At 44.7% G+C, this 21,730-nt stretch overlaps 1 protein-coding gene and 1 long non-coding RNA gene across 3 annotated transcripts; both read left to right on the forward strand.

Annotated features, from left to right (window-relative positions):
• The first annotated feature begins 1,213 nt into the window (after positions 1-1,213).
• LOC116937249 (uncharacterized) lies at positions 1,214-5,615 on the forward strand. Its single transcript, XR_012940537.1, has 4 exons — positions 1,214-3,122; positions 3,875-3,942; positions 4,060-4,391; positions 4,531-5,615. It is a non-coding gene; the product is annotated as an uncharacterized LOC116937249 (long non-coding RNA).
• A 27-nt stretch (positions 5,616-5,642) lies between these two features.
• LOC142923132 (mucin-2-like) lies at positions 5,643-21,500 on the forward strand. 2 transcript variants are annotated; one of them, XM_076064075.1, is made up of 14 exons: positions 5,643-7,333; positions 8,095-8,163; positions 8,281-8,848; positions 9,126-9,278; positions 9,773-9,911; positions 11,293-11,423; positions 11,832-11,881; positions 12,008-12,037; positions 12,857-12,960; positions 13,919-14,064; positions 14,657-14,795; positions 17,588-17,689; positions 18,384-18,578; positions 20,624-21,500. In XM_076064075.1, the coding sequence occupies exons 7-14, from the start codon at positions 11,875-11,877 to the stop codon at positions 20,930-20,932; spliced, it is 1,032 nt and encodes a 343-aa protein (XP_075920190.1). In that variant the 5' UTR covers positions 5,643-7,333; positions 8,095-8,163; positions 8,281-8,848; positions 9,126-9,278; positions 9,773-9,911; positions 11,293-11,423; positions 11,832-11,874; the 3' UTR covers positions 20,933-21,500. The 2 variants fall into 2 exon arrangements, with proteins under 2 accessions (XP_075920190.1, XP_075920189.1); XM_076064074.1 differs by lacking the exons at positions 5,643-7,333; positions 8,095-8,163; positions 8,281-8,848; ... (1 more) ...; positions 9,773-9,911; positions 11,293-11,423 and having other exon boundaries at positions 11,446-11,881.
• The last annotated feature ends 230 nt before the right edge of the window (positions 21,501-21,730 follow it).

The raw sequence follows: 21,730 nt of genomic DNA on the forward strand, positions 1-21,730 counted from the left end.
TGAAGGTTGCTTACAACATTTTACAAGGTTCAACTGAAAATTCATGAGCAATCTAAATTCTGTCAACATCCATCCCTTGCTTTTCTTTCCAAGTGACACCCAAACCCCCGGTTGAGGAAAAGCCAACAAAGCCAGCTCCTGAAGAGAGTGGCGCTCCTCCTCAAGAACCAACTGGAGCGAAGGACAAGACACCCCCACCTCCAACCTCCAGCAACAAGGAGCCAGAACCATCACCCCCAACTCCAGGCCCAGGTACCATATTGGAATTAGTTGCAAAATCAAATATGGATAATATATTAAATGCAATCATATGTTCAATTCAAGCCACCATATGCTCCGGTAGGGTCGGGACATTGCCGGTTACAAAAGTCTATTGTAGGGTCCTGAAGCATTGTAAAAGTGTGATTTTGTCCTGCTTTATAGTCTTCTGGTCCCATACTTGGCTCATTTTACTGGAACAGGGTGGGACTAATGAACTCTAGGCTGTGTTCGTAGCGGAATAGGAGTAACTTACCGAGCAGTAGTTCACCTTGTTACCGCGTGAAACTACCAACTATGTGGGCAGTGCTGGTGATTAAGGCAGCGTATCTATGTAAAAGTGGGTCATGCTAACAGAAGGAGTTGGCAGCTCACTGTTCTTTAGCTTTGAGCCTCTACAACATTCTAAAGGTTTACGTACGGTTAACTCAGGATGAAGAGACTCATTGTATACTTCCTGTGCAAAATGATATTCAAAGTTTGTATTACGCTCATAGCAATGGAGCATTCATAGTTTCGATAAAAATTCTAGCTGTCAGAACATCACCATGGAGAAAAAGGAGTTGATATATATATAGTAATCGTTTGAAGGCTGATTTAAAATGTATCTTTGCAGAAGACTGTACTCCAGGCTGGTCTGATTGGTACGATGAGCAATATCCTGATAAAGAAAATGGCGGAGATGAGGAATCTTACCAGAAGGTCATAGCCTCAGGGAAAGTGGTTTGTCTGCCTGACTCACCAGTGCAAAACATTGAATGCAAAGCAGAGAGATTCCCCAATACCCCATGGCAGGAATTGGGCCAGACAATAACTTGTGACAAGAATAAAGGACTGAAATGTGTAAATGAGGATCAAGGAGGACTGCCATGTTACAACTACAAGGTCAGATTCTGCTGCTCCAGAGCAGGTGGACCTCCTGCACCAAGTCCATCTTCACGAAGCCCAGGTACATTGGTAATATTAGTTGCAAAGCACATGGTTAATATATTGATATCATCATATCCATGATGTTTTCTGGGTTAGATCGCATAAATATAAATTAGTTTTTAACTCCGCTACCACCCGACACAGCCAATTAGTAAGGTTTGCGCTCCTCTTCCAGATCCAACTGCATCGAAGGACAAGACACCCGCACCTCCAACCTCCAGCAACAAGGGGCCAGAACCATCACCCCCAGAAGGGCCAGGTGTGTTCCTTTTGTAAGATTATATATATACAGGACGTATACTGCTTAGGATCAAATCAAACAACGTGACTTAATTTGTTAGATCTCATGAACTAATTAAGACTTGCTCCTGGATAGTTTTTGGATAGGTAACAATCTGTGTAACAGATGTCATCGACTGAATATTTACAATATGGACTGCACAGAGCAGAATGCCACACCTCTTTATTATGCTGTACTTCCATGCTCCCCATTCCTCGGTCAATAACTCACACTGAAGAGGATGATGAAGCATCGTCAAATAACCCCCCCAGCCAGACACCGTGGGTAGGCTTTAATTGAACAGTGTATTGGCAAAGATCTCTACATTATTTAGTATCACTTTCCAGTAACTTATTTGTAATGCAGATTTTAAGTATCGTCTGAAGGTTGCTTACAACATTTTACAAGGTTCAACTGAAAATGCATGAGTAATCTGAATTCTGTCAACATCCATCCCTTGCTTTTCTTTCAAAGTGACACCCAAACCCCCGGTAGAGGAAAAGCCAACAAAGCCAGCTCGAGAAGAGAGTGGCGCTCCTGCTGCAGAACCAACTGGATCGAAGGACAAGACACCCCCACCTCCAACCTCCGGCATCAATGAGCCAGAACCATCACCCCCAACTCCAGGCCCAGGTACCATGGTGGAATTAGTTGCAAGATCAAATGTGGATAACATATTACATACAATCTTATTTTCAGTCAAAGCAACCAAATGTTCTGGTTGTGCCGGGACATTCCCGGTTTCAAAAAGGCTATGCTAGTGTCCTGAAGCATTCTAAATTTGGGCTTTTGTCCTACTTTACAGTGTTCTGGTCCCAAACTTGGCTCATTTACTGGAACAGGTTATGACTCACAGACTCTAGGCTGGGTTGGTAGCAGAATAGGAGGAACTCACGGATTAGTAGGTCAGCCTGTGTCAGAGTAATTGAGCGACCGTATCTTCGCAAAAAGTAGGTGGTGCTAACAGAAGGGGTATGGAAGCTCACCAGCCTTTCGGGTTGACACTCAATGAAAATTCGGCAGCTCTATGTACTGTCCATTCATGATGAAGAGACTCACTATACTTACTGCATGTAAATACATATTTCGCTGTACACTCCTACCAACGGCACATTCGTAGGTATGATGCATTTGATATCTGTCAGAACATTACCTTATAGAAATGTAGTTGATATAAACATAGTAACAGTTTGAAGACTGATAAAGAATATTTTTGCAGAAGGCTGTACTCCAGGCTGGTCTGACTGGTACGATGAGCAATATCCGGATGAAGAAAATGGCGGAGATGAGGAATCTTATCAGAAGGTCATAGCCTCAGGGAAAGTGGTCTGTCTGCCTGACTCATCAGTGGAAAAAATAGATTGCAAAGCAGAGAGATTCCCTAATACCCCATGGCAGGAATTGGGCCAGACGATCACATGTGACAAGAGCACAGGCCTGAAATTTTCTAATGATGATCAAAGCATGTTTATATGTTACAACTACAAGGTCAGATTCTGCTGCTCCAAATCAGGTGGCCCCCCTCCACCACCCATTACTCAGGCCCCAACCAAAGGGGCCCTTGAGAAACCACCAACAGCAGCTGCTCCGGAAACAACGAAAAGGAAACCAAAGTCCCCACCAGTGCCTAAAGAGACCATCACTATCGGTGAAGGTAACTATGACAATGGGAACATCAACAACATCAATTATCTTTTAGTTAAATTAATCACGTTAGTAACATTACCGGCCTTCACCTTGTAAACATTTCACCAATCAGAAGTATTGCACCTTTATTGAGATCAAAGACAGCTTTTACTTAACATTGAAACCGATATTTTGGGAAATAAGCATAATGCTTGGGCAGTTTTTTCTAATATTTGACTTATGAATATATTCGAAACACGTGAGATCAAAAACATTTTAAATTAGATTAAACACGTTTTGTGACGGCACATGATAGGTTATAATCCACGTTAAAATAATAGATGTTTGAAAAGTAAACGAATTCAAGTAAAATACATTGCCCATGCAACATATATAGATAAACATCATGCTACAGGTATACACGTATTTAATACACACACTACACCTGGCTAATTTCCCAATTGCTGATGTTAACACAGTGCTCCAGATATTAATTTTCTGAAGTTATTGTTCCCCTATTCCATGCATCCCTATGAGTCAATGTTTAGAACGTTTTTAACAAAATCAAACGTAAAAAGGCAGCCATTTGGTCAAATGATGCAGCATCCATTTCAGTTTGTAAACCCAACATTTTAATGGGTCCACTTCAATGAAATCAATAGAAACTCATAACTACTTACCTGTCCTAACAAACATTATTTTGGGAGATGTAATATTCAGTGATGATGATGTGTATTATTTTTTGCATTACACACCATAATTCATGTATATTTTTTGCAGAATTGATTGCTCCTGCAACACAGCAACCAATTGAGGCTACAAAACCAAATGAACACCCACCAAACAAGGTAAGGATTGGAGTGTGGAAAGATAGTCTTGAGGCCTGATTTAATGCATACATATGGCTTAAATATTTTCCATAATCTGTTTGAATTTCATCACTGATTAATGTTCTATATTTGCAGAAGATTGTGCTTTAGGCTGGTCTGACTGGTACGATGATCAATATCCTGATGAAGAAAATGGCGGAGATGAGGAATCCTACCAAAAGATTATAGACTCGGGGAGAGAGGTCTGTCTGCCTGACTCATCAGTGGAAAAATTGACTGCAAAGCAGAAAGATTCCCGAATACCCCATGGGAAGAATTGGGCCAGACGATCACTTGTGACCAGAGCACAGCCTTGAAATGCTCTAATAACGATCAGGACTATTTGCCATGTTACAACTACAAGATCAGATTCTGCTGCTCCAGAGCAGGTGGACCCCCTGCACCAACTCCATCTAAAGCAAGCCCAGGTACCATTCTGGAATTAGTTGCAAAATCACATCGACAATATATTAAATGCCATCATTTTTTGTTGGATCAGGTAAATGTGTATTTAAATGCACCGCCACCTGGCACAGCCAATCAGTGAGGTTTGCACTTTTCCTACAGAACCAACTGCATCGAAGGACAAGACACCCGCACCTCCAACCTCTGGCATCAAGGAGCCAGGACACTCAAACCCAGAAGGGCCAGGTGTGTTCATGTTCTAAGAATATATATACACAGGATGTATATTGCTCAGAATCAAATCACGCAAAATGCGACTACATTTTTAGATCTCAGAGAGGAAGTATGATTGTAACTGAATGGTATGAATTGGTGACCACTTACGCTAACATGATTCATAAACTGAAAGTTTTAGGCTGCAGAGGTCTGAATGCTAAACTCATTTATTGTGCTGTATGGCCATGCTCCCACGTCTTTTAAATGTACATTTTTTCAAGATCTATCCCTTTCTCTTCTTTCAAAGTAACACCGAAACCCCCGGTTGAAGAAAAGCCAACAAAGGCAGCATCAGAAGAAAGTGGCCCTCCTCCTGCAAAACCAACTCCATCGAAGGAGAAGTCACCCCCACCTCCAACCTCTAGCAACAAGGAGCCAGAACCATCGCCCGCAGAAGGTCCAGGTGTGTTCATTTTGTAAGAATATATATACAGGATGTATACTGCTTAGGATCAAATCACACAGATTGTGACTGAATTCGGTAGATGCTAGAAACAAAACATGGTGACGCATTAATTATTTTAGATGGGCGACTACCTGCAAGATTATTTATCTGCATAATTGATGTCATAAGGCTGAATATTTACAATGTGGACTACAGAGGGCAGAATGCCAGAACCCTTTATTGTGCTGTACTTCCATGCTTCCCTGTCTATAATTCCCACACTCGCACTAAAGAGAATGATGAAGCACGGTCAAATAACCTCACAAAACCAGACAGCGTGGGGAGGCTTTAATTGAACAGTGGATTGGCAAACCTGTACATTATTTTGGAACACTTTCCAGTAACTCATTTGAAATGCAGATTAAAAGTATCGTCTGAAGGTTGTTTACAACTATTTGCAAGGGGTAATTGGGAATGCATGCACAATCTTCATTCTATCAACATCCATCCCTTGCTTTTCTTTCAAAGTGACACCGAAATCCCCGGTTGAAGAAAAGCCAACAAAGCCAGCTCCTGATAAGAGTGGCCCTCCTCCTCAAGAACCAACTGCATCGAAGGAGAAGCCACCCCCACCTCCAACCTCCAGCAGCAAGGAGCCAGAACCATCACCCCCAACTCCAGGCCCAAGTACCATGGTGGAATTAGTTGCAAGATCACATGTGGATAATATATTACATACAATCATATCAGTTTAACACGTAGGCTTTCGCGTCCACTATGATTCATAATAAAGGTACACTACTTAGGATCAGCTACAGGATTAGTGCGGCTTGGAAGCGTATTATTAAATAATACATATTACAATTCCTTATAGGGGAAACACATACTAATTAACGTATTACTAACATAGCATATAATCACACAAACACACGTAACTAATACTAATCTACAACTCATTACTAATCATAACCATTGACTGATTACCAATCGATTATATAATTACAATACCCCCCCCTCTGCCTCAAATCACTGCACCTGAATGAGTTAAAATATGATGTCACCCTGCTGCTCTATTTAAGACCGGGATCAAGTGAGGGCTTTGCCATTCTGGCGAATTCCCTGATGATGCTGGATGTAATTACCAGCGAAACGTCGTACTCAAACTGTAAATGTTGTGGATTCACTCTTCAACACACCGGTGGGCTAAAGTAGTGAACTATTTGTCTTTTCTCAACGTGACACTTTTTGCTGATTGGCTGTGTCGGGTGGTGGAGGGTTACCACACATTTATAAATAACGCGATCTAACCCAAAAACCTTTATTATGAATACATCATATGTTCAGTCAAAGCAACCAGTTGTTCTGGTTGTGCCGGGACATTCCCGGTTGCAAAAAGACTATGCTAGTGTCCTGAAGCATTTTAATTTGGGCTTTTGTACCACTTTACAGTGTTCTGGTCCCAACCTTGGCTCATTTACTGGAAGAGGGTATGACTCACAGACTCTAGGCTGGGTTGGTAGCAGAATAGGAGGAACTTACGAAGCAGTAGGTCACTCTGTGTCAGAGTTATTGAGTGACCGTATCTTCGTAAAAGAAGGTGGTGCTAACAGAAGGGGTATTGCAGCTCATCAGTCTTTCGGGTTGATACTCAACGAAAATTCGGCAGCTCTATGTACAGTCCTTTCATGATTAAGAGGCTCACTGTATCCTTGCTGTACGTAAATACATATTTCGCTGTACACTCCTACCAACGGCGCATTCATAGGTATGATGCATTTTATAGCTGTCAGAACATTATCTTAGAGAAATGGAGTTCATATATACATTGTAACCGTTTGAAGACTGATTGAGAATGTATCTTTGCAGAAGAAGACTGTGCTACAGGCTGGTCTGAGTGGTACGATGATCAATATCCTGATGAAGAAAATGGTGGAGATGATGAATCATACGAGAAGGTCATAACCTCAGGGAAAGTGGTTTGTCTGCCTGGCTCATCAGTGGAAAAAAATGACTGCAAAGCAGAGAGATTCCCTAATACCCCATGGCAGGAATTGGGCCAGACGATCACATGTGACAAGAGCACAGGCCTGAAATGCTCTCATGACGATCAAGGCATGTTTATATGTTACAACTACAAGGTCAGATTCTGCTGCTCCAAATCAGGTGGCCCCCCTCCACCACCCATTACTCAGGCCCCAACCAAAGGGGCCCCTGAGAAACCACCAACAGCAGCTGCTCCGGAAACAACGAAAAGGAAACCAAAGTCCCCACCAGTGCCTAAAGAGATCATCACTATCGGTGAAGGTAACTATGACAATGGGAACATGAACAACATCAATTATCTTCTAGTTAAAATAAATCACGTCAGTAACATGACCGTCCTTCACCTTGTAAACATTCCACCAATCAGAAGTATTGTACCTTTATTGAGATCAAAGACAGCTTTTACTCAACATTGAAAACCGATACTTTGGGAAATAAGCATAATGCTTGGGCAGTTTTTCTAATATTTGACTTATGAATATATTCGAAACACGTGAGATCAAAAACACTTTAAATTAGATTAAACACGTTTTGTGACTTCACATGATAGGTTATAATCCACGTTAAAATAATAGACGTTTGAAAAGTAAACAAATTCAAGTAAAATACATTGCCCGTGTATGCAAGCTACATAGATAAACATCATGCTACAGGTATACACGTATTTAATACACACACTACACCTGGCTAATTTCCCAATTGCTGATGTTAACAGTGCTCCAGATACTAATTTTCTGAAGTTATTATTCCCCCATTCCATGCGTCTCTATGAGTCAATGTTTAGAACGTTTTTAACAAAATCGAATGTTGTAAAAAGGCAGCCATTTGGTCAAATGATGCAGCATCCATTTCAATTTGTAAACCCAACATTTGGATGGGTCCACTTCAATGCAATCAATAGAAACTCATAACTGCTTACCTGTCCTAACAAACATTATTTTGGGAGATGTAATATTCAGTGATGATGATTATGTGTATTATTTTACGCGATACACACCATAATTCACTTATATTTTTTGCAGAATTGATTGTGCCTGCAACACAGCAACCAATTGAGGCTACAAAACCAAATGAAACACCCACCAAACAAGGTAAGGATTGGAGTGTGGTAAGATAGTCTTGAGGCCTGTTTTAATGCATACATATGGTTTAAATATTTTCCATAATCTGTTTGAATTTCATCACTGATTAATGTTCTATGTTTACAGAAGATTGTGCTTTAGGCTGGTCTGACTGGTACGATGATCAATATCCTGATGAAGAAAATGGCGGAGATGAGGAATCCTACCAAAAGATTATAGACTCGGGGAGAGAGGTCTGTCTGCCTGACTCATCAGTGGAAAAATTTGACTGCAAAGCAGAAAGATTCCCGAATACCCCATGGGAGGAATTAGGCCAGACGATCACTTGTGACCAGACCACAGGCTTGAAATGCTCTAATAACGATCAGGACTATTTGCCATGTTACAACTTCAAGGTCAGATTCTGCTGCTCCAGAGCAGGTGAACCCCCTGCACCAACTCCATCTAAAGCAAGCCCAGATACCATTCTGGAATTAGTTGCAAAATCACATGGATAATATATTAAATGCCATCATTCAAAATTGAGGTTTTTTTTAGATCAGGTAAATGTGTCTTTAAATGCACCACCACCTGGCACAGCCAATCAGTGAGGTTTGCACTATTCCCCCAGAACCAACTGCATCGATGGACAAGATACCCGCACCTCCAACCTCTGGCATCAAGGAGCCAGGACCCTCAAACCCAGAAGGGTCAGGTGTGTCCATGCTCTAAGAATATATATACACAGGATGTATAATACTCATAATCAATTCACGCAAAATGCGACTACATTTTTAGATCTCAGAGGCGAAGTATGATTGTAACTGGATGGTATGAATGAGTGACCACGGCAGTTAACATGATTTATAAACTGAAAGTTTTAGGCTGCAGAGGTCTGAATGCTAAACTAATTTTTTGTGCTGTACGTCCATGCTCCCACGTCTTTTAAATGTACATTCTTTCAAGATCTATCCCTTTCTCTTCTTTCAAAGTAACACCGAAACCCCCGGTTGAGGAAAAGCCAACAAAGGCAGCATCAGAAGAAAGTGGACCTCCTCCAGAACCAACTCCATCGAAGGAGAAGTCACCCCACCCTCCAACCTCTAGCAACAAGGAGCCAGGACCATCGCCCGCAGAAGGGCCAGGTGTGTTCATTTTGTCAGAGTATATATACAGGATGTATAGTGCTTAGGTTCAAATCACACAGAATGTGACTGAATTCGTTAGATGCTAGAAACTAAACATGGTGACGCATGGATGATTTTAGATGGGTGACTACCTGCATAATCGATGTCATAAGGCTGAATATTTACAATGTGGAATACAGAGGGCAGAATGCCAGAACCCTTTATTGTGCTGTACTTCCATGCTTCCCCGTCCATGATTCCCACACTCACACTAAAGAAAATGATGAAGCGCGGTCAAACAATCCCACAAACCCAGACAACTTGGGGAGGCTTTAATTGAACAGTGGATTGGCAAAGCTGTACATTATTTTGGAACACTTCCAAGTAACTCATTTGAGATGCAGATTAAAAGTATCGTCTGAAGGTTGTTTACAACATTTTACAAGGAGTTATTGAGAATGCATGAGCAATCTTAATTATGTCAACATCCATCCCTTGCTTTTCTTTCATAGTGACACCGAAACCCCCGGTTGAGGAAAAGCCAACAAAGCCAGCTCCTGAAGAGAGTGGCCCTCCTCCTCAAGAACCAACTGGATCGAAGGACAAGACACCCCCACCTCCAACCTCCAGCAACAAGGAGCCAGAACCAAGGTCCTATATTAGGCAGGGTCCTATATTATCATCACATTCATATTATGCTCGTTTACCCACTGCTTTGTAACCTGCCCGACAGACTTAACTCATTGACACTGCTGGGTAGTTGGGTGGGCCAGAGGGGGGGGGGGGGTGGTTGCCGTGGGTCGGATTTCACAAACTCGCTCCATTGTTTAAAATTAGATTTTCTGTATCGACACAAGCACTGCTTCCCCCCAATGTTCCGTTTGGAATTGATAAACGCTACCATACTGCCTCTACTTGACGACTGTGACATCGTGTATAAATCAGCCCCAAGTACTGTACTGAAGACGCTTGACTCAATTTGTCACTCGGCCTTAAGATTTACATTGAACTGCCCATATAGGTCTCACCACTGTGATATCTACATTGGGTCAAATGTAACATCTCTTAATGTTCGACGGCTTGTGCACCAGATCTTAATTATTCACGATGTACTTACAAAAAAATCCGCAGACTAGCTTCTGGATCTCCTCTCTGTTTCAAAGAACAAATTTGACCTCAGGTCTTCGCTCATATACCAGCTTCAAATTCCCTATTGCCGTACAAAAACTGGAGGGAAGGGCCTTTGCTATTGATGCCCCCAGGGTCTGGAATGCTATTGCCAATAAACTGCAACTTGAATCGCTACCAATGAGATCTTCTCTCAAAACTGCTCTAGAGGAGTTGTACACCCCTAGCTGCCACTGCTATTCATTGGCGTAAAATGAAATAAAATGTTTTTGCTCCCAATGACGCAGCAAAGTATTTTCTGTATTTTGATTTAGCGTGCTGATCTTAAAGGTGCATTGAAAAATTTGATACTCCGACTGATGCTTCTGTTGTTGTGGAGTAACTCATGCAGCCAGCTATGGCTCTAGGATTTGGTGTTACATGTTATTTATGTAGTTTATTGTAAAAATCCGGTCATAGTCCCTATGATCACTGTTACGTTGCAATTATGGCTTTATTTTTCGTGATTTCGAAAAGTTTTTGGGTTTGGACATGTTTGTTTTTGTTGTAGTACGGAGTTAGACTGATGGCCTTAATCTAAGTTGTCTTGTGGTTGTTGTTGTTGTTGTTTGACTTGCATCCCACTGGGATTTTTTGCACACAGCGTTGGTGTACGGTGCTTTTCTCAGGAATATTTTTGCTGTTTTTTTCATGGATTTTCTGTTTGCACAGTCACACATAGTCACTTTAAGATGTTTTTCTTGTTCGTGTTTTTGTTTTTTTGTTTGTTGTGGTTGCACCCGATTCAAGAGCCGAATGGCTCACAGGGCTATACCAAAATAAAGAAACTGAAACTGAGCCTCTACATTGGCACCGCTCTCTGGCCCTCCTCCTCTGACCTTCTCCTTCTCTCTGTAACCCACAGGCTGCGTGTGTGCAGAGGGGACTTTCATGGACCACGAGGGAGAGTGTGTTCCGGGCATCGAGTGCCCATGCTACACAGGTCACGACATTGTCCCGCCTGGGAAATTCTACTGGGTCAGCGATCTAGCCATGGTATGAATGGTCGCCTTCATGGGCCTTTTCCACTGCCGCATCTGAGCCGAGCCAGAGCAGAGTGACCCTTCGCGGTATAGGTGGGATTTTTTTCCCCCCACTGGCCGTTAGCAAGTGCCGAGCTATAGCTGAAACATCTGCCAAGCAGGGCCAGGGGCCTGGGCAAATGATGCCTTTGTGGCGGCGTGACATTCAATAAATAACACGTGCAAATGACGCGACATCGCCGCGCCATTTGCACGTGCCTTGGCTTGCTCTAAGGATTGTCCTTACCAACAATTGAAATAATCGATTTTTGGCTTTTTTTTCTAGCCGGGCCATGTCACTTTCCCAGGGAGGGGAGGGGGGGGGGTGAATTAGTACACATGAGAGCTTTAACCACACCATGTTGATGTGTCTCCTTGGCAGTGCTTGCGAGTACGGAGTTCTCAGGTGCGAAAACCCCATCACCATGCTCGGTGAGTCCTGCAGCGCCAATCCCCCCCCCCCACCACCAACACCACAAACGATACCATTGACCACACTGCCACCACGCGAGGTTCTCACCGATGTCTGGCGCTCTCTGTATCCCCGCGTGACCGCAGGCGGAAGAATGCGACGTGAAAGCCCCCTCCGTAAGTTTGCCTGCCCTCACAGACCGCATCAACCACCACCACCACGGCTCACAACTTACTCGCTCACTTGTTAACTTTCTCACTCACTCACTCAACCAACTCGTTCGCTCGCTTACTAATTCAAAGACAAAAAAGACCCCCCACATAGCCTTAATGTGCTGTTGTTGGGTAAGTACTGTCAGCAAGGCCAGCACAGCTGAGTCGACCTAGGAGAGGCCCAGGACCGATTCAGATATTCACCAGCGTTATTGGTCGTGAGCGGGAATCAAACTCGGGTCGCCGGGTCCATAGCGCAGCACGCTAACCGCCACACTGCCGCTCTCCCCACACTCACCACCCAACTCAGCAACCCACCCACTCACCACACTGCAGGTCACGTCCACTTCTCTGTCCGCTTCTTCCCTCGCACCGCTCAACAGTAGAATTACCTCCCTCCCGGGCAACCTCGGCCCATCTCAACGAACAGAATTAAATCACGAACACCTTTGGCAATCGCACCGTTTCTCATGGTGCCAGGAGGGTCTGTCCCATGGCCTCCTGCCGGCGGGTAGCGTTCAACACACCTCACATGATGGCCTTAACGTGCACATAGCCTGGCACAAGCGCCATGGTGATGTCACCGCCACTTAGTGGCAAATAGCGGCTGTTGTCATTGTGATGCTAATCGAGTAATTTGCGGTCAATTTTTTTGTGTTCGAAATTGGCAAATTTGTGTTTTTGACGTGCCCAGCGTGCGCATTGGCCTGCTACTCTTTTCGCGAATGGCGGCACGGGATATTTTGTATTTGACGTCCTCCATGGTGAAATGTCATTGGGCAGAGGTCGAAAATGCCCTCCAACTCCTGGTCGATGGCAGCGCCCTGAGAGGCAGGAGCCACACGAAGGCCTGCGAGAGGACCTGCCAGACCATCAACTTGCCCTGCGTGAGTACACTCGACCCCCCCTTAGACACAGCCCACGGGGTTGGCTTTCACCCACCACTCAGAGGGTTCTGTTCTATGCTCTCTTGTATGATCGCAGCAGCAGCAGTAGCAGCATCAGCAATATGATTCAGCAGTTAAATAGCCAATGTCTGAGGGCTGCTGGCCACGACAAGAGGGCTTAAGAGGATAAAGTTAGCGTCGCTTTGCTACTCTTCTTTAGAAATAGCGCAGACCAAAGTGGCTTACTACCTGTTCCATGCCACTCGGGTAGCTTTGTCCTTTGCCCATGTCATGCATTGAGCATGGGGACATAAAGTATTAAACCGTGGGATATGAATTCAGACTTTAGCAAATGTCCTTTACTGGCTTTTAAGCTATTTGGTCTGTGCTTAGCAACAGTGATAATCGTATGCTTCAGGGCACAAGCTCTTTGACCTGTGTGATGGTGGTGGTTGAACACAGTATGGACGGGACGAAACGGTTAGTGTCCAGTAGAGATAGAGTCTTCAACACGGGCGAGTGAAGCTCACGGGAACGAGTAACCACGGTAGTAGTAGCGATAGAAGAGCGACCAGCAGGCGACTGACTGCCGGTGAGCAATCAGGAGCTGACTGGAGTGAATCGGTGAGTGCTGGAGCATCGATCGCCCCCCGTGACAACTTGATTCACTCCGAATTCTCTCTGCTGCAGCAGTGAGGCAGTCACTGGGCACTCCACTACAGCCACGACATCAGCAGGGGAAAACCTTAGCCGAAAAGTGTCCTTCGTGCGACAGTGATAATTGCTCGGCGTTAAAGACGGACTTTGACATGGAGAGGAAAAAGCGACCTTCTTCGATGCCCTCTTGGCCAGACTAGTAGCACAGGCATTGCGCAATGGATGGCTCGGAGCGAAAGGCGAATCCCCGGCTTCTTACTCTTCCTCTGTTGTTTGCCCCACTTCTCGGCCTCCGTCTTAGCCGCCGTGCGAATCGGACTGCCCATGCGGGGATGGATTCAATCCCAGACGACAACGGCAACTGTATCCCGCGGAGGATTGCCCGTGCCGGCACCACGGCATTGTCTATGGCAAGGGGGATACAATCAAGGTGGACTGCAACGTGTGGTGAGCAAGTGGGGGCTTAGCGCGGCGCGGCTGTCCCGAGCCTGGTGGCTGCGCGTTAAGATGGCTACCGCTTTGTGGTGGGGGGGGGGGGGGGAAAGACAACAGCATTTCTTCACCTGCATAGGTTTAGGACGTAGAAACTTGAATTACGGCGCGTCTTCCGACAAGACTCCGAGCACGTTTGGACATGGTCCAGTTTCCAGTGTCATTTTGGCGCAGCGAGCTTTTGTATAATTATTAAGTGCGTTGGTGAATTTTGTACCGTTTAAACCCCGTTGAATGTGGCTGATAAGGAGGAAAAATACACACGGGCAAGCGACGCGTCTACTGTTTCTGCCATTTATGGGAGAATTAAAGGTATCCGATTTGCGAGGACGGGGCATCCGTGACATTGTGAAAGCAGCCGGGACCGGCCTGTGACGTCATATCCGGGTGGCGCGGAAGCCACCTACTTTTGAGTCTCCTTAGACTTGACCAAATACCCGTTGGGATATAAAAAATGTTGTTATTCCGAGAGAAAATATTGGGCTAAGTGGTTTGAAGGGCTCGCCGCCCCCTCCCTTTGAGACGTCGCGCGCGTGCGCGGGTGCAGCACGAGCGGCAGCGGCGCGTGGAGCTGCAACTCGGCCGAGCGCCCTGGCACGTGCCGCATGTACGGGGACGGCCACTACATCACCTTCGACGGCAAGAGGTTCGTCTTCGACGGAAACTGCGACTCCAGCATCGTGCAGGTGGGCACCAGAACGGACGCGCCTTGCTCACGCACGCCACGGACTGACGTCGGGCGAGTGAATTCATTAATTCATAATGAATCCGTAACAATAATTTGTGACTATCAGGCGCCTTTCACGATAAAATCTCGAGGTGCCACGCACAAAGAAGAATAAGCATGAACCGGGGGGGGGGGGGGTGTGAAGGGCAGAAGAAGAGCCAGAGGATCAAAGTGCATGAGAGGAAACTGGTTTTTGGTCGGGACTTACAAACATCGACATTTCTACATGTGTGTTGAACTTCTTTCGCACCGTACTTAGCCAACCGTGCTAATTGGAGGTGCGGGGTAAGGACAACAAACTAAACACAACAAGCAGTTCAAAAGAAATGTAGTATAGTGGTGTAGCGTATAGTAGTGTATAGTGTAGCGTATAGTGGTGTAGTGTATAGTAGTGTTTAGTAGTGTAGTGTATAGTAGTGTAGTGTATAGTGTAGTGTATTACATAGTGTAAAGTGTAGTATAGTGGTGTAGTGTATAGTAGTGTATAGTGTAGTGTATAGTAGTGTTTAGTGTAGTGTATTGTAGTGTAGTGTATAGTAGTGTAGTGTTTAGTAGTGTATAGTGTAGTGTATAGTAGTGTCGTGTATAGTGGTGTAGTGTATAGTAGTGTAGTGTATAGTAGTGTAGTATATAGTGTAGTGTATAGTAGTGTAGTATATAGTGTAGTGTAGTACATAGCGTAACGTGTAGTATGGTGGTGTAGTGTATAGTAGTGTTTAGTGTAGTGTATAATAATGTAGTGTTTAGTAGTGTAGTGTATAGTAGTGTAGTGTATCGTGTAGTCTATAGTAGTGTAGTATATAGTGTAGTACATAGTGTAAAGTGTAGTATAGTAGTGTATTGTATAGCAGTGTTAAGTGTAGTGAATAGTAGTCTAGTGTTTAGTAGTGTATAGTAGTGAGTGTATAGTGTAGTGTTTAGTAGTGTAGTGTATAGTAGTGTAGTATATAGTAGTGTAGTATATAGTGTAGTGTAGTATTTAGTGTAGTATATAGTGTAGTGTAGTACATAGTGTAAAGTGTAGTATATAGTGTAGTGTATAGTAGTGTAGTATATAGTGTAGTGTATAGTAGTGTAGTATATAGTGTAGTGTAGTACATAGCGTAAAGTGTAGTATGGTGGTGTAGTGTATAGTAGTGTTTAGTGTAGTGTATAGTAATGTAGTGTTTAGTAGTGTAGTGTATAGTAGTGTAGTGTATCGTGTAGTCTATAGTAGTGTAGTATATAGTGTAGTACATAGTGTAAAGTGTAGTATAGTAGTGTATTGTATAGAAGTGTTAAGTGTAGTGAATAGTAGTCTAGTGTTTAGTAGTGTATAGTAGTGAGTGTATAGTGTAGTGTTTAGTAGTGTAGTGTATAGTAGTGTAGTGTATAGTAGTGTAGTATATAGTGTAGTGTAGTATTTAGTGTAGTATATAGTGTAGTGTAGTACATAGTGTAAAGTGTAGTATATAGTGTAGTGTATAGTAGTGTAGTATATAGTGTAGTGTAGTACACAGTGTAAAGTGTAGTATGTAGTGTAGTATATAGTGTAGTGTAGTACACAGTCTAAAGTGTAGTATGTAGTGTAGTATATAGTGTAGTGTAGTACATAGTCTAAAGTGTAGTATAGTAAAAAAATTATTTAAAGCTTTCGTGACTGCAGGGATTCATATTCTTGGTTCTTTCGGTAAAGTCACATAGAAGGGAAACAATACAACAATAAAACTATAAAATAGTACAATTCTCACGACGTTTCGACTGCAACACAAGCAATAATCAACAGGTGTGAAACCCACAGCAAGAAAATTTGAAAAAAGTGGCGTTTTTTCTTTCAAATGTTCTTGCTGTGGTTTTGACACCTGATAATGATTGCTTGTGTTGCAGTCGAAACGTCGTGAGAATTTTATTATTTTATACTTTTATTATTTTATTATTTCCCTTCTACGTGACTTTACCGAAAGAACCAAGAATATGTAGTACAGTGGTGCAGTGTATAGCAGTGTTAAGTGTAGTGTATAGTAGTGTAGTGTTTAGTAGTGGAGTGTATAGTGTAGTGTATAGTAGTGTAGTATATAGTGTAGTGTAGTATATAGTGTAGTGTAGTATGTAGTGTAAAGTGTAGTATGTAGTGTAGTATATAGTGTAGTGTAGTACATAGTGTAAAGTGTAGTATGTAGTGTAGTATATAGTGTAGTGTAGTACATAGTGTAAAGTGTAGTATGTAGTGTAGTGTATAGTGTAAAGTGTAGTATAGTAGTGTAGTGTATAGCAGTGTAGTACAGTAGTGTATAGTGTAGTATATAGTGTAGTATGTAGTGTAGTATACTTGTGTAGTGTATAATAGTATAAGGCAGTGTGTAGTGGTAGTATAAGGTAGTGTATAGTGTAGTGGTGTAGTGTAGTGTATAGTAGTGTAGAGTAATGTTTACTGTATAGTGTAGTATGTAGTGTATAGTGTAGTGTATAGTGGTGTATAGTAATGTATAGTGTAGTGTATAGTGTAGTGTATAGTGTAGTGTATAGTGTAGTGTAGTGTATAGTGGTGTATAGTGTAGTGTATAGTATAGTGTGTAGTGTAGCGTATAGTGGTGTATAGTAATGTTTACTGTATAGTGTATAGTACACTATACACTTTACAGCAGGCAGCGCCACAACTGGGTGGGGGAGAATGATCGCACATAATGGACGGATTTACCTATGGACGAACGGAGGGATGCACGACGATTGGATGGATGGATCACCTAATTGCGCTCGCTTTGTGCCGACCAGGACTACTGCTCCACAGCCGAGGGCAACTTTCAGATCATCACCGGCAAGGACTGCAGCGCTGTGGACTCGAGCTGCTCCAAGGCGATCCGCTTCTACATCAAGGTGAAGTCAAGAGCCACTCCAATGGCTGGCTGACCGCGCTGCGACGCGGGCTGGGTTAAGCGCGAGCTTTCCAAGCGCTGCGAGTTGATGAGCTTGCGCGTCTCGGTGTACGCGCGAGTCGATTGGTTTCTTCGATAAGTCTACGCTGTTCTAGATTTGAAGCTTTCGTGACTGCAAGGATCCATACTCTTTGGTTCTATTCGGTAAAGTCACGTAGGTAAAAAATAAAACAACAAAAATCACGACGTTTCGGCCACAAAACAAGCGGCCTTCATCACCTGATGAAGGCCGCTTGTGATGAAGGCCGCTTGTGTTGTGGCGAAACGTCGTGATTTTTGTTGTTTTATTTTTTACCTACGTGACTTTACCGAATAGAACCAAAGAGTAAGTCTTCGCTGGCTCTTTGTTCTTGGCATAGCAATTGAGTGTGCAAACGAGGGAGTGCAAAAGTTCGCGGTATCCACGGGCCAGGGGAGGTCCAGGAAGTTTAGACGACAGGTTTCCTCACCCCCATCGCCAGTTTAGTTTATTCCCTGGCATCAGGGTCCATGCCGAATGTGCTTGGCCACTGGGCTCTTTCTGTCGTCTCCCTCCCTCTTCAAACTTTCCCTCCCCTCACCTCCCTCTGTAACCCCCCCCCCCCTCACCTCCCTCCGTCTTCTCCCTCCCTCTCTCCCTTCCTCGTCCACTACAGGATTACAACGTGGAGGTTCACATGGTGGCCGGGGAGGTGATGGTGGTGCCCGTGGCCGGAGAGATCCCGGCGATGGTGGATGACCTGACCATCCACTCGGTGGGGCTCTACCGCATCGTGCAGACCGGCATCGGCATCATGGTCATGTGGGACCGGCGCACGAGCATCTTCGTCAAGGTCGACTCCAAGTACAAGGTCAGCGTCGCGGTGGTGGTGTTGGTGGTGATTTTGGTGGTGGTTGGTGGTGATGGTGCTGGAGGTGGTGGTGGCGTCATGGTCACGTGGGACCAGCGCACAAGCATCTTCGTCACAGGTCGACTCCAAGTACACGGTCAGGGCCAAAGCCAAGGTGGTGCAATGTACAGGAGATAGAAATGGACGGTGGTTGCTATGCTGCTGCTGGACGTGGCTGCCTCCCCCGCGGTGTGATCAAGCTCCGTGGAGGCAGCAGCGAGGGTTTGGCGGATCACCACACAGATGTTGCGAATATCCCTTCCCCTAGGATGCGGCGTTGAGGAGGATCCACACCCTGGCTCGCCAAGAGTTGGCAGTGGAGCACGTGGATTAATAGCCATCTGTTTCGATCTGCATGGGGTAGTGGTGTTGTTGTTGTTGCCCTCTCGGGCACATGGGTTGTCTTTGTGTATATGTGTATAAGCACTTAATAATTAGCTGAAAAACATTAACACATCGAGGTCCGTAGGGCTTGGGCAGCTGTTGGCACCGGGATCATTTTCCTACTTCCTTTCCCACTCGTCTACTATTAATCGCGTGTCCGAGTTGTTCTGTCTTTTCAACGGGGAGAGCGAAACCTGTGCGTGTAGAATAATACTAATTATTCCGCTTATTATTGTTAGATGGAGGTGAGCGAGAGATTATAAGCCAGTCTCCAGACCTTAATCCCATAGAAAATCTGTGGAGGGAGCTGAAGGTTCGAGTTGCCAAACGTCAGCCTCGAAACCTTAATGACTTGGAGAAGATCTGCAAGGAGGAGTGGGACATAATCCCTCCGGAGATGTGTGCAAACCTGGTGGCCAACTACAAGAAACGTCTGACCTCTGTGATTGCCAACAAGGGTTTTGCCACCAAGTACTAAGTCATGTTTTGCAGAGGGGTCAAATACTTATTTCCCTCATTAAAATGCAAATCAATTTATAACATTTTTGACATGCGTTTTTCTGGATTTTGGTGTTGTTATTCTGTCTCTCACTGTTCAAATAAACCTAACTTTTAAATTATAGACTGATCATTTCTTTGTCAGTGGGCAAACGTACAACATCAGCAGGGGATCATATACTATTTTCCCTCACTGTATTTTTTAAATAAAAAAACCCACACTTTTATCCTACTCAAATGATTATTCAGACTTCCCCAAAGAGTCTTAATCAGCATATAGATCCCAGACGGATTATGGAGGCCGAGTTGTCACCTCCCAACCAGAGATTTGCAATCTTTCGATTGCGAGCCACTCGCTCAACTGCCGAGCCAACTGCCCGGACAAAGAGAGGTGTTAGGGACAAAGAGAATTGTGGAGCACTGCAAATGGTTGCTTATAACCATGCCGACGGAACGGCCTCTTAGAGGGGAGTTCTAGAAAGTCCTACACCGGCGAGATGTCCCGGAAGAGATCGGAGCTGCGTACTTTACTCCTCCACATGCGCATGAACTGCCGATCTTAGATTCATACCTGTCAACACCTTATTAGTGCCCTACCTTATTACAGACCAATTCAGACCTTATTGGTCATCCCGTGCCCCTTATAAATCTCTCAACGTTCATCCTACAAAGTCCCATCACACTACTATAGTATACTGCTACACTATTATACTACTACATTACTACTACACTACTATACTACTTTAGTATGCTGCTATACTACTACTACACTATTATGCTAAACTACTATACTACTACACTACGATAGTAAACGCTGAAAACATACGGCAACACCTAAAAAAAGTTATGTCATACAAGAATGCCCAAAATGAGGTTATTTTAAATTATGATGTTTGGTGATTTTCCGACATTTATGAAAATCTGCACCCTCCCTCCCCACCGGAAGCCACCGGATAATTATAATCATTAGATTAGGATCAAACGAGTTCAAGTTGATACAGTTTCTCTCGCGAATCCGAGGGGGTCACCCCCTTTGGGCTGCCCGGGAGTCGTAAACTCTCGGCTTCGTTTCGCTCACGGCTCGGTGCCACCCCGCTCCCGACCCCCCCCACACCCCACCCCAGAGCACCCTGTGCGGCCTCTGCGGCAACTACAATGGGCGCGACAGCGACGACTTGACAGCGGCCGACGGCTCCACGGCCGCGTCCGTGCTGGCGTTCGGCAACAGTTGGAGGATAAAGGAGAGCTGCGCCGCCATGACAGAGGCGGCGGAGCCTTGCCAGCAGAATCCGCACCGCCAAGCGTGGGCGCTGCGCCAGTGTTACGTCCTCGCCAGTGACGTCTTCAGCTCATGCCACGACCCACTACCCGTGGGTCGTCGATGGTCCACGATGAGAAGGCATGAGGAGCAAGTGGAGGGGTCAATGATATAAATAGACACCCAAATATATGACCACAGAGCTTAGGCAATTGTTGACACTGGTTCTGGCTGCCTTCCTGCTTGTCTGTGGTTTCCCCGTGGCCATGGTAGTGTGCACCATACAACTATATGGTTTTTTTTGGGCTAGATCGTGTGAATATAAATGTGTCGTTAAATCCGCCACCACCCGACACAGCCACAATTATATTTCGATTTAAAGCTTTCGTGACTGCAGGGATTCATCTTCTGGGTTCTTTCGGTAAAGTCACGTAGAATGGAGATAAAATAATAATTAAAAAATAATAACAGAATAAATTCTCACGACGTTTTGGCCACAACACAAGTAGCCTTCCTCAGGTGAAGAAACAGGACTGTCCGGAAGACAGCGCTGTCTTCCGGAGAGTCCCGTTTCTTCACCTGACGTGGTGACGTCACCGCCACTTAGTGGTGAACGGCGGTTGTTGTTGTTTTGTGGACGTCCTCGACACCTGACGTGGCTGCGCCTCTCCCTTGTCTTTCTGTCGGCGACTGATCGCGGATTTCCAATATCACCTCGCTCCCCTTGTCCTGACCCAGGTGGACCATGCGCCGTTCCTGGAGGCGTGCATTCACGACTCGTGCGCATGCGATGGCAGCGACTGCGAGTGCTTCTGCACTGCGGTGGCTGCGTACGCCCAGGTCTGCAACGAGGCCGGCGTGTGCATCAAGTGGAGGACTCCCGACCGCTGCCGTGAGTGGAATGCATGTGACAGGGGGAGGGGGGGGGGGCGGTAGGTGGTCACGGTCGCTCCACTCACCGGCCTGCTCGTTT

The sequence above is a fragment of the Petromyzon marinus genome, unplaced genomic scaffold (assembly GCF_048934315.1).
Source record: "Petromyzon marinus isolate PM22_M1 ecotype Great Lakes invasive population unplaced genomic scaffold, UKy_Petmar_22M1.pri1.0 PM_Scaffold_3, whole genome shotgun sequence".
In the NCBI taxonomy this organism is placed as follows: Eukaryota; Metazoa; Chordata; class Hyperoartia; order Petromyzontiformes; family Petromyzontidae; genus Petromyzon; species Petromyzon marinus.

Excerpts from the sequence above, each read along its gene's own strand:
- LOC142923132 (XM_076064074.1), top strand. The coding sequence starts at position 11,809 with ATGTTGATGTGTCTCCTTGGCAGTGCTTGCGAGTACGGAGTTCTCAGG. Across the intron at positions 11,882-12,007 it reads AAACCCCATCACCATGCTCG|GCGGAAGAATGCGACGTGAA; the intron begins GTGAGTCCTGCA and ends GCGTGACCGCAG. Across the intron at positions 14,065-14,656 it reads AAGGTGGACTGCAACGTGTG|CACGAGCGGCAGCGGCGCGT; the intron begins GTGAGCAAGTGG and ends GCGCGGGTGCAG.